This window comes from Leptinotarsa decemlineata, unplaced genomic scaffold (genome assembly GCF_025532065.1).
Source record: "Leptinotarsa decemlineata unplaced genomic scaffold, Ldec_3_MD MMD2_tig00004307_RagTag_RagTag, whole genome shotgun sequence".
In the NCBI taxonomy this organism is placed as follows: Eukaryota; Metazoa; Arthropoda; class Insecta; order Coleoptera; family Chrysomelidae; genus Leptinotarsa; species Leptinotarsa decemlineata.
Window position 1 is genome coordinate 6397778 of NW_027412606.1, and position 13671 is coordinate 6411448.

Here is a 13671-nt window from a genome sequence, read left to right on the forward strand (position 1 = left end):
GAAGCATTACGAATAAGTTCATTTCTTTGGCACTAGATACTGAACTGATCAATAATATGTTCAGATTTGCTGATGAGTTGCTCAGCATTATTGCCTGCTAAATAATTAAAGGATATACTCGTATCTGATCGAAATTGAATTACGATGTTCAAGTTATTTCAAGAGACTGAATTGTGTTGATTCCAGCCCAATTTTCATAGTGTTATTATTATTTTTAGAGATGCTACAGAGTGTCTACCACATTTCCACATTTTCAAATAAAGGTAAACAACCTCTGCACTGTTTGTTGATTATGAGAGTATATTTGTAATATTGGAGATAATTGAATCTTCACATGATGTGAGGAAGGAGAAAATCGACTGTATGAGTTGTTATCAAGAACGGTGACGATCTTTAGTTATATCAAGCACGTCCGAGAGAACCGTACACTAACTTGTTAAGTGAAGTGGATTACAAATAAGTTCCTTAACAGGACAGTCTGTCCGTTTGACTTATTTCGAACGCAGAGTAAAGAGTGAGTAATGATTTATTGATTTCGTTGAAGTAATAATAATAATAATGATCATAAATGAACCGACTTTACCGACTTTATATATGAAAACAAAATTGTGATGAAAGAAGGGATCGATTAAAGACGTTCTTGTACAGCACAAGATTGTAACTATAAACAATAGACATATCAAAAAGTACATAGTCACAAACCATAATTCATAAGCCAGATTAAATTGAACTGGATCAATCTATTCACAGAAAATGGTCTCTCAATTAAATAAACATTTGTTTATGTGACAGTATGAATAATCTTATTTCTATAATGAATTCGAACTTTGATTAACATTTTATCACGTTCAAAGTGCAAATTTAAAGAAAAGAAATCCAAAATCCCTAGAACCAAATTCACATTATTTATATTTTGAACTATTTTTCCTTCGTGATAGATTTCTTGTTCTTTGAAGAATATACTGGATATTATTTGTTGATAAATGAGTCTGAAATTTCAAAATGTTTGTTTTATACCAAAAATTTTTGGTTCAATAGCTAATACAAAACAAAATTTGCTCCGTTATCTATAAGGAAACAAACTTGGAATGAAGAATCACAATAATACTTCAATGTATGAAATATGATAATTAAAGTTTTGCAACCAGAGGCCAAAAGCATCTTCAATATTCAGGGTCTACTATCGAAAGCAGTGATTTATCTCAATTTATTGCACGATTAATTCGGCAAACTCAAGTTTGTCAATGAATTTTGAAATATTTGCAACTTGAAGCATAACTATAACTTCAGATCAATTTGAATTTCAAAATTATTTTCATCAAACAAATTAATATTGTAAATCAAAGCACAAACACAAAGCATTTTCGATTCAACAGCATTCATCGATGTTTCGGCTCGATATAGGTCTCATCAGCTCATGAAAACAATAATAATAATGGTCATTTATCAAATGTAGACAAAAGATTTACACAATTTTCAGTAAATGTTAGGCAACTTAAAATTCGTCATATTCAATCTCAAAAATCTATTAAAATGAGTCCAAATCATAAAATAGAGCATATAATGTGTCTACACTGAAAAACTATACTGAACTGAAGAAGAATCCTGTTATTTCAAGTAGATCATCATCTACTCATTTCGCAAGTATAGTTAACTTTGTACTGACGCTTTCTATATTCTTAAAATTCTAATCTTTCAAAACTTACTACTAAGTATAGCTTTCTTTTTGATTAAATATCAATTATTATCAGCATGAGAAGAGTTTTTTTAATCAAGAATAGCTATTGTCTCTAAGATTTGGATATTCGTAGAAGCAAAAATATTAAAGGCATATATAAAAGTTCAGATCAAAGGATATTTGTTTTAATATGACATCAAATATAGATGGATTAGAATAAACTTCAAGTAAAATTTTACAGTTACTATTATGATAATTAGAAAAGTTTTATTAGTGTTTCAGAGAGAATGAGGCATGTAGTAGGAAACTTATTATTGTAAGCTCTCAATAATCTCGTCAGTAAACTTACATGGTTTCTCTCATGAATGTTTTGCTTGGAGCAAGTCTATGTTTCATAAATGTTACCAAATTATTCTCCTCTTTGCATCATGAACAGAACCAGATAGTGCTTCGAAAGAACGGAATAAAGATGCTCTTTCCTACGATTGAAACAGTATTCGTTGAAGATGATAATATGAAACGTTACAGAGGTTTTCAAACTTATTTTATCTACCGCCCACTTCGAAAATTAATTATTTTCTATCGCCCCCCAATTTTTTCACTTTACTACATCTCAAGAATCACAATCGCAGTCATTATTTTAATAATTCAATCATGTGTATCATATGAAAATAAGACTTTCTGATGATTTTTTTAATTTTATTTTCATTTCCTCGTTCGTTATCAGTTCTGTGAGTTCTTCTTTCAGCTGGGGTAATCCTGCTGTGTTGACATTTGAAAAAGGATCCAACAGCCAGTCCGGTATTTCCAATTTTAAAATGTCCTGGAATCGTTCTGCAAAATCACTGTGGAGGTTCTCCAAATGTTGGCAGTAAACAAGCAAGTCGTCGTTATTGAAAGATACTGCTGACAAATTAGGGAAATTGCGAAAATCACGTCTGCCGATATTATTCTTGTATAAGAGCAATTTGGCTACAAAAGCAGCAATGATATTTTTTTCAATCAAATTCAAGTCGTCCCCTTGAATTGGGACATCATAAAATAATTTATACAGGTCTGTCAAGTACGCAATATCATTCTTTGAAGTGATGAGGTTGTCGTGCAATTCTTTGTCTTTGTTTTCCAGGAACTCTATTACAGAGTCAAATAGATTGTAAAATCGAGTCAAACAGTTACCTCTTGATAACCAACGCACTTCTGTGTGAAATAGCAGTCGATTGAAATCTTCATCATCAGCAATACAAATCTGATTAAATAATCTGTCATTTAAAGAGCTGTTTCGGATTTTATTGACTGCTTTGATGATATATTGCAGTGATTGAGAGAGGCCCTCACTCGAATATTTCGCAACCTAATGTTGCTAATGAATGACACAATATACAGCGAGCACATCTCGAATTTTATTTTTTAAGAACGCTATGAAGCTTTTGTGACGTCTTGTCATAGCCGGAGCGTCATCCGTAGCAGCTGATATAATATTCTTCAGTGGAATGTCTTTCTCATCACAACATTTTTCCATATAGTTTCTCCTTTTGTATTCATCTCTTAATTCCTGGCAAATAGTAGTTCTTGATGTATTTTCTCATTTTTAGTAAACCTCACGTATGAGAACAACAATGCTCCATTGGTTGGTAAATTGGACTCTAAATCTTACAGAATTGAGAATTTAGAATTGCACATTCTTCAGATGATTGCACAATGACTCTTCAATGTTTTCAGTCATCTCATCAATTGCACGGAACTATTGCTCAAATGAATTTTTTGGATAATATCTGCCGCTGGTTTATGGAGAACAGTAGTTATTTCTTCTTTCATTGCCGGTAAAATGAGTGTGAGGTTTACCTGTTTGAGCAATTAGCAAGGAGATATTGTAGGAAGCTCGAAGTCCGTCGTCGTCTTGCTTAGAAGTTTTGACACAGTTGGCTGAGCTGAGTATTTCTTTTCCAGTTCTTGAAAATAAGTCACACTTTTGTTTTTTTTATCTCAATACATTTTATTCAAATGATCTTATAGCTTTGAGGGTTTCATCGCTTCATTCGAAATTGTTTTTGACAAAGAAGGCACATAGGAGAAAATGTATTTGTGGGATTTTCAACTAATCCATATTTTAAATATTTCGCGCTATGCTGGCCGCTTCTTCTTTTTTGCTTCCGACATAATTCTGTCTTCAAAAATGCCGAAGTAAACAATCGAGTATTAAAAACTTGCCAATGACACAGTATTCACCACCGCACTTTACCTAGCTAGTCGCTAACTTAATTCACTTGTTTCCATAATATCATCAAATGACATTACTGGCTGGATGGCGCTCGCGATTTTGTATGAGGCAGCGGGCGGGCCTAATACTTTCGAGAATGGAGACTAGAAACTTCTCGCTTCGCATTGAAGCTTACCGCCATCTATTGTACAGTTTGACAACTATCAGACAGGAAATAGTTACTGTCTAGTCTCCTAGATGGCGTTACACGAGGAAACACACCGTTAGGCGTGAAGGAGAGGTAAAGTTTGTGTTGAAAGGCCATTGCCCACCTAAACTGCTTCAACGCCCCCCAATCTTTTCTGTGCCCTCTACTGCCCCCCTATAGGCCTCCAGCGACAACAACGGCGCGTTATCGCTCACTTTGCGAAAGACTACGTTAAAGGCTGAAATTTTTGCCTTTTCAATATAAAATAACCATTTTTTTTCCATTAAATTCGAATCATATCATCACAATTAGGTCTTAGTTACGTTTCTAGACATATGAAATATTAAATTTTCTCCTTTTTTTTTTCTAGATATGAGATAAAATGAAACGCATGTTTGGAATATTCGTTCTCTTGGAATTTTTATCATTTGAAATGGGAGGCTCAGCTAGCGTGATACCACCACAATCTCCTTTGCCAACTACACCAAAACCGGAACCTCATAGGAATTGTGGTTATGAAGTAAGTGGGTATTGAAGAAATGAAAACTAGTATCCAAAATCCCAAGATGATGAAAAATGTTTCTTCCTGAAAAATCAAAATCTGGAGAAGTTCCTATTGATTTCATGAGCACCTTTTCAACCTGCTATTTCATTTAGTCAAAATAGAGCTACAAATTGATACAGATAAATGAACTTCCAAAAATAAAATTTATATTTTCAGTTCAAATTCAAAATATCTAATTTTGTTGTTGAATGGTGTTACCATGAAGCGGATCAGCCAAAAGTTGTAGATCACGTAAGTGTCTAATAACTGACAAAATGGTTGAGGAATTCGCGGGTGAGGTTTTCAGTGCAACTATTTTTCAGGTTCAAAGGTCCTTGATTTTTTTATTTTTTTCCTGACGTTTCGCTGACGCGAGTGGCTAGCTTCTTCAGAGGTTGCCTCAGGCAATCGTAATATCCAGTCATCCGATATAGGTTAGGCTAGGTTAGGTCCAAAGTGAGTAACCAACCGACCCTCCACCGGAACCCGCAAGGGTTTATTGTGGCTCACATATATTCAAACTCGATCAAATGAACCCAGCTTCTTAACGAAGCCGATTAGTTTGTATGTTGAGTGGTCTTTCAGGTCAGATGGTAAGAGTACGGCTCTGCCGAACACTAAAAACCCGATTCGGTCCCCAGCGGGGCAGGCACATCAGGTGCTCTGATGTTTCATCATTTCCCAAACAGAGACGACACACACTGTCTTCCGACAGTCCGAATTTCTGCATATGATGATTCAAATGACAGTGACCTGTAAGGCCTGTTAGACATCGTAGTTCATCTCTACTGCAGTCCAGCAACTGTTTGGTATCAAGCTTCGAAGGGTGAATAAACGCCTTGGAGTGAGCCCATTCTGAAAGATTCTGCCATAAATATTCTTGCCATCCTGGTGTTCAATATTTGTTTGGCAAAGCGTGAAGCAATGCCAATAACAGGTTCTGGTCCGATGAGGCTGCTTGCAGCATACTCCTTTGCAAGGGAGTCAGCAGTCTCATTGCCTTCCAGGCCAGTATGGCCAGTAATCCAGACTAGAGACAATCTGTTGAGTCTTCCTATCGAGGAGAGTCGTTTATAGCAATCTGCTACCAATTTAGACGTTGCTCGGTAGGAGCCAAGAGCTTCCAACGCCACTTGACTGTCCGTTAATATTTTTATTGACTTGTGTATGAGTTTGGATTCTTCCAGTCTCTCCGCACACAATGTAATAGCGTAAATTTCCGCTTGAAATACAGTCGCATAGGTTCCTAGGCAAGTTGTCATCTCTGTCCTGAGTATGCGACTGAAAACACCTGCAACAGAACCGGAAGGTGTTTTTGATCCATCTGTGAACCAATCGCTATCTGCTCCTAATATTTCCTTCTCCCGGAGGATCCAGTCCTCTACTCGGCAACAGTACTTTATGAGGAAGTTCCTAGTTGACAGTTGAAGGCATAAAATTGGAGGTCATTTCCAGAATGCTGCGACTTCCAGTGTCAACCAACAAACAGTCTCTTGCACTCTGCATTAAATTGATTTGTGCAATTGGCAATGTCTATATGTCTATAGGCAGTTCATCTTTCCTCTTTCTCCAGAAAAATGTGGTGGGGAGGTAAATTTAGAAGGATATCCATGGCCGCTGACGGTGTGGTACTGATGGCACCACTGATGGCCAAACGAGCCTTTACCCAGAGAGCTTCGCCTGAGCAGTTTTTATCGGATATAATTCAGGATGTATAAACTTCTGAAGAAGCTAGCCACTTGCTCCAGCGAAACGTCAGGACAAAATTCCAAAAATCGACAGCATTCGAACTTGAAAAATAGTGGCATTGTCTGATAACTATTCGGATGTTTTTTTTCTGAAATCTGCCGTTCATGAATATCGAATTTTTCATCATTGACAAATCAGATTATTCCCGCAATCTGGTTAGAATATGTTAATGACTCACCGAGTCATGTAAAGAACATAATGGCTATCTGTAGCGCCTCAGTATGTAAAGTCGTAGAAATCAACTTTCAACAAACTAGATAGATTCTTATGAAAAAAATAACCGGTTAACAGTGAACTCCAACTTGAAACCTTTCAAAAGGAAGTCATGCCCGCTAATACTCCCCCAAATATTCTCTGGAAATGCTACTTTCTTCACAATCTAAACACATCTTTACATTACCAATGAGTGTATCTACTTGACGCATTTTTTGTTTTCCCCAGTAGGCATACCCCATGATTTTCAGTTTTCCTCCAACAGTCACATCTTTCTTTTAACTTTTTCCAACTCTTCGCTGGTTTTCTGCATATTATTATCAAGAACTTGTGCCACCATTGATATCATGACAATTCACATTTCATTCAACTTTTAAGCAAGAAGGGCAGTGAATGATAGGGTTGACAAATTAATTCAATATTTTACTGGTCACAATTTTCATTAAACACTTTCACAATTTTATAGTATTACAAAAAAAGGGTGAAAAGCGATTTTGCGAAGCGATAGAAAGCAAGAGGAAAATGCTCTGACCTTATCTCCGTGATGTGCATGTTGTAGCTGCAAACTTCCCTTGTTGTTTCCAAGCGGTGTATGCAGTATGTCTGCGTGAGAAGCATTACAGCAAAAGTTTTCATTATAAACGGAAGAAGGTTAACAGAAAATGTTAATTAGGAGCCAGCACCAGAACTGGTCTATTTGGCACCCGGCAATTTCATCATGTCGTGCCTTCGCACATGCAAAATCTAACTTGTACAGTGTAATCGAGTGAAATAATGCACACGCTCAAAGAATAATCCAACAATCAGGCTGGATAGAATGTACAAATCTTTGGGACCGCACCTTTATCCTAAGACCAACTTCATTTGATATATATATTTCTTGAGGAATTCCGCCACAGCTGGCATGTTTACAACAACTCTATCTCTTTTTACATTAATGGTACTTGATACGCTTTCTTTATCTAGTGGAAGGCATCTTTAGAGATTTGAATTCAAAGGTGTGTACAATGAGTCCCTCTATACATCTCATCCTCAATGCTTATTGATGGTCTACTTCTCAAAGTTCATATTTTGAACTGTAGACAGTAATATAGTAAATAGAATATTCAATATTTCAATAAGTATGTCTTGACATTTTTACAATTTAGGTTCCGAATCGTTCCTGCAGAGTTTCTGATTATTCTTGACTTCTCATTTGTAGACTTATCGTCAACCTTGTATTCAACTTCCAAGACAGCGGCAACCTTTCTACATTTCTGCCACTCTAAAATGGTGAATAGAACTTCATCAGATACTTGCTGGATATTATCAACAGCTCAGTCACCTTCAGATACTTGCCTCGAAGATGAAAGCATGGTGTAGTTGTCATGATTAGGTACGAAACAGAGCCAGAACCCGCTGTTTCCCCAGAATGATCGTCCGATTACTCTGCTTTGCTCAATGGCTAAGTTGGCTGAACGTGTTGAACTGCAAAGGCTAATAAAAGAAATTGAAGACCGAAATGTTCTGCCTGACGGACGATTAGGCTTCAGTAGGACACACTCCACCGAGCTGCAGGCCCTGAGACTGGTTAATGCAGTCAAGCTGCTGGAAAATAATTCCATAAAAATCAAAAGATTAATAAATAAGTATAATTCTGATCATTCCCATAAGAAAAGTACTTAATAAAAATAACTACGCAACAAGCCACCACTATTGAGTGGTGGCTTTCCTATTATTTCTGAGCTGCCGTTGGATCTAGGGTAGAATGAAGTGAATTTTTCGGAATTATCAATGCCATATTTCCACAGTGGCATCTGATGGTTGCTTATAAAAGCTTTTAAGGCAACCCACGTGATTGTTCTGGGACTTTCAGCAGTAGTAGTAGCTCGGGAAAACTAATAATTACAAAATAATTTGAACAAAATATGTCAAACTTTCTCACCCTACTGAAAATCGCACGTTGAATAGTAAGGCCTCGTTAGTTCTTAGATCACACAAATTTCGACTTCTGAGTGTTATCGTTCTTAGGAGGCGACAGCCGACAATTAAACGGATAAAACGGTTCCAAACAGAAATATAAAAATAAAAAGATCAGATATTGAATATCGTAGAAATCATCTTAATATTACATTATAATATGGTTACATTGGAAGGATTCCAGTTTTCAAATTCCTCAACTTATTCAACTGTATCTGTTCTAGATTGTCTTCCAAATTCTACCACTAACGAACGAATTATTTTTCAGTCCTGTCATCCTATCAAAACTGGTGATTTCATAAATGTTCATATAATACCACACACACACGATGATGTTGGATGGTTGAAAACCGTGGATCAGTATTACTATGGAAGTAAGTTTAATAAATATATATTTTTGACGAATTACATGAACATTACTTATTTTAGGTCGAAATAATATTCAACAGGCTGGGGTTCAGTATATATTAGATTCAGTCATGGATGCTTTGAAGAAAGACAAAAATCGCAGGTATAGTAACCTTACTTCACTGAAAAGCTATGATCTACATTAAGATATATGCTCATACTATTCATGATTAGGTCTGCCAGATAATTTTCATCTTTTTTCCAACCTCCACTAACATACTATTCTTGGTGGACTATTCTATACTGAGAAATATAATTTAAAACAGTTTAATGATGAAACCATTCTCTCTCGAAAATTGTACTTTATAGGTGTAGCATCTCTATCAGATGTAGTTTGGGCAGATATGATGGAGCATTGAAATTGTCATTAGTAGATGAAATTGTGTTTACTTTTTTTCTCTTTAGTACTAGAAATGTATCGATTTATTCCAACTTCTACTCTTCCATGGAAGCTCATGCTAGTTTTTTCACCATCAGATAACGAACGAATTCCAGAAAGACACAGGAAAGTCGTCTTTAGTCACTCCTAGATAAAGGGCAAAATGGCAGTGTTTTTTTCTCGAACCCTTGAATAAACGTTTAACTTGATTTCATGTTGAATATTGAATGGAATAGCCAGAGCTTCATCAGTGATTCACAATTCATTGGTAAGACTCACATAATAGCTCCATTTTAACACCTACAACTCTACGGCCACATTGGGGTTAACCAACATGTGAGTCTTATTCAACATAAACAATGAGTTAGGTTTATCAAAACATCTCACCTTGGAATTTCGCAGGGCTAGTGAATGGACACGAAAATGCCACCTTGTTGATATTGAGCTGTTTCAGAATTTGCCTGACTAGACGTTGTCCCAGAAAATCGACTGTGGACTATGGCTGTTATTGCAATTGAATCATCGTTTTATGTTAGGGGTGGAAGTGTGGATTTCATAAAGCTTATTAACAGCTCCAGCTACTGACCAAAAGGATCTAGATCCGTAGCGATTTTTAAGTTTATCCCTAATTCTCTGATTGTGAAATTAGTTCCTTTCATATTTTTTTTGAGTGTGCGGTTGTTGCAAGCATTGACAAACCTAGTTCGGTTTTTGGCACTGGGATTTTTGCGTCACTGCCATTAGACGAGATTTTTGGTGGTGACAGGTTGCTGGCAATTTTCGTTGAACCAAGGTTAGCCGTTAGAAGTTCGTTCCATTGAAGAGGTATATATGTAATCGTGGATGATAGAATATTTTTCAGAAGCACAAATAGATGGATCTTTAGAACTGAAACAATTATCTAGCCAGGAAAAATTTTGGAAATGGTTCCCACTCAACAGATCTGTAATGTCAAACTTTGCGCAGCTTAGATTGTTCCCCAACATTTATCAACACTGAAATGACTTGGTGATCAGAAGATCCTAATGGGGACCTTACAGTGACTGTAAGGTCACACTCAGGAAGCCTAGTTGGCTCATTTATAATCTGAGTAAGTACGCTGCTTATTGCAAAAGCCTCAGCTTCGCCATCTTGTTCGTGTTTGATATTGGAAAGTTTGAGCCATTCGATATTGTGGACATTGAAGTCACCGAATATGAAAATTTCGGCACTGAGATGATTGATTCGCAGAAAGTCAATAGTGTTTACAAGTGAAGAGTACTCTATATTGTGTATTGCTTGGTGGTCGATAAACGCTGCATATGAATTTCATGATCTTCTGTGACATTATTTTGAACCACATAACATCGAAGTTTTGGGGTTCCAGCATTTCCTCTTGTTGACAGATGAGATCGCTTCTGATAAAAAGAGATATGCAAAAGTTACGTCTGAATCGGGAGTGGAAATCATAGCCGGGATATAGAAAATTGACGAGGTTCGTTGAAGCACTGACTTTGGTTTATGTGAGTGCAAGAATATGAGGACCATTTGTTTGCAGGTGTTGGTGCACTGAGTACATATTTGAGTTGAGTCCTCTGATGTAAAAATCGGTTTTGAAATTGCTAGTGCGCCTCTTAACAACTGCAATTATCATGCTATTCTGCTGTGGACTTCGCCATGGAGACTAATATTCGTTTTGTTAGGAGCAAGTTGAGTAAACTGAACAAATGGGGAAACTTGATAAGTAAAATCAATTGAAAAGTCTTTCCTCGCATCATAAAAAAAATAATGTCTCTCGACACGCGTTTTGCTAAAAAAGTTAGCATCATATCAGGAGGTGACTAGTCTTTAGGTATCTTCTGATGTTGTTATTGGATGTTGGAATCCTTGGAAATTGATAAACTTGATAATTGCAGATCTAATCTACTAAATTACCAAATTGAACTTGTTTTCTGGCCGGTTTTCAGATTACCGTACCTAAATTGTCACAGGTAAACAAATTTCAGATAATGAAGTCATTAAGGATCGCCTGTCATCACCTGCTGTCATAAAGATATATAAGGATGTAAATTGTTGAATATTTCAGGTTATTGTATTGTTTTGAAAATGTTAAAAGTGGTAAAGTACACAGAAAGTTTCAGTTCTCATTTTTCATGACGATCTCCCACTACATACAAACGACTTCATCTATCAGTTCATCATTCATTTCAGGTGATTGATTATATTCGATTTCTGAAATTATTAATGATTCCTTTATCAGCTTCAGTCTTTTTGACGCTGTAGGACAAATTATTAGGAGAATTGTGAATTTTCTTTCCAATTCACAAACATTCCGTTTCACAAAAATGAGATAACGTAGTGTCGAATTGAACAAATTCGTTTTTTGATACATTTTCAGATTTATTTACGTGGAGACTGCATTCTTCTGGAAATGGTGGATCAAACAGCATGATATTGTGAAATCACAAGTACGTTCATATGTAAGAAATGGTCAACTAGAATTCATCGGCGGAGGCTGGAGCATGAACGATGAAGCTGTCACCAATTATCAGTCAATAATTGATCAAATGACTTGGGGTCTCAGGTACAAATTCAAAAATAATGAAGAACAAAAATTGGTGCAAATGTATTTCGATTCCAAAAATAATTTCAAGACAAAATATTCACTAAACTTTTATTGTTTTTTATAACGTAGTGAATCTATGCTGTTTGAAGACTATTGTTAGACTAGAAATAGCTCGTTTGAATAGCTATTATTTAGAAAAGAACGGTAGCTCCAAGTGAGAATGGTCAGGACGAATAATATCTATGAACTTACTATGTGTGAACAATAGAGAAAATGCGAATACTGAGAAAGATCAATAAATCATTGTTTTGGTAGGAATCACACGTTAAAAGGTAAGACCTCGTTAATCCTTAGCTCGCACAAGTTTCGACTTCTTAGGGTTGTCGTTCGTAGGGGTGCGACAGCTGATTAACGAAAAAACAGATTTCTTTTAAACAAATTCATAGAAGATTCAATGTTTCAAGATTATTCTAAGACTTAAAATATCTCGTTCAAATTACTATTCGTTAGAGAAGGACAATAACTCCAACTAAGAATGGTCAGGACGAGTAATATCTTGAAACTCACTATACGTAAGCAGTAGAGAAAATACTGGGAAAGATAAATAAATAATTGTTCTGGTAATCAATTATTAATAGAAAATTTGATCCTCCAAGTTTATTTCAGACTGAAAAAAGCTCGTTCGAATAACTATTCATTAGAGGAGGACAATAATTCCAACTGAAGATGGACAGGGTTTCAAGATCATTCTGAGAATTGAAATAGATCGTTTGAATAACTATTCGTTAGAGAAGAACAATAGCTCTAACTGAGGATGAACAGGACGAAGTATCTATATGCAGGCAATAGAGAAAATGCCAATGCTGACAAAGATAAATAAATCATGAGTTTTGATAATCAATTATTCAATCTTTCGATCACGCACAAGAAACATTTTTTCGAAAATGTTCCTTTTGTGATGCCTTTGTTTGTTTACGCCGCTACTTTATAATATTTATGTTGTGATCATTATCGTAAATAAACTCATTATTATTATTCTCAGTGTTGAAATAGCTCGTTCAAAAAGCTATTCGTTAGAGAAGACTGATACCTCTAACTGAGAATGTGAATACTGAGAATAAATTTTCGTTTTGATATCCGATTATTCATAGAGAATTAAATGTTTCAAGGAAATCGATAAATAAATCCCTTGCTAACTTGTATTTGTACCAATGCAAAATTAAAACATTCTGAAATGACAGATTGGAAAATGTTAATTATAGATTTGAAAAGTGACTATTGACACTTCTTCAATTTTCTGCACGGATACTGTACATGCAACCCATACTGAACTATATTTCTGTTTAGAAAACTCAACGATACTTTTGGAGATTGCGGTCAACCGAAAATAGGATGGCAAATTGATCCTTTTGGACACAGTAGGGAAATGGCGTCGATCTTCGCCCAACTTGGATACGACGGTATTCTTCTAGGACGGATAGACTACCAAGATAAAAATTATAGATTGACGACGAAATCTGCTGAAATGGTTTGGAGAGGAAGTCAGAATTTAGGTAAGAGAGAAATGTATTCACAACAATATTTGTGTAAGAAGAAGAAGAAAGAATTGAATTTACCGAAATGAATTACTTTTCCGATGAATGAGAAATTCATTTTCGTTTTCAAAAGAATAGAAAAGAAAATTGCAAAATGATTTCGATCTAATTCTCATATCCTATTTTTCTATTTTGGGTTATGTGAAATGAACCATTCTTTTTGAAGAATTGTAGATTTAAGAAAACACTTTCCGTG

General features: G+C 35.7%; 1 protein-coding gene across 2 annotated transcripts in view; it reads left to right on the forward strand.

The window, feature by feature from the left end:
• The first annotated feature begins 355 nt into the window (after positions 1-355).
• LOC111514869 (lysosomal alpha-mannosidase) overlaps positions 356-13671 on the forward strand; it is a 45317-nt gene continuing 32001 nt past the window's right edge. For both annotated transcript variants that reach the window (XM_074178870.1, XM_074178869.1), the window contains exons 1-6: positions 356-514; positions 4454-4603; positions 8817-8922; positions 8978-9059; positions 11713-11898; positions 13228-13433. In XM_074178870.1, coding sequence (XP_074034971.1) covers positions 4466-4603; positions 8817-8922; positions 8978-9059; positions 11713-11898; positions 13228-13433 — 718 coding nt within the window. In that variant the 5' untranslated portion in view covers positions 356-514; positions 4454-4465. The remainder of the gene's footprint in view (positions 515-4453; positions 4604-8816; positions 8923-8977; positions 9060-11712; positions 11899-13227; positions 13434-13671) is intronic.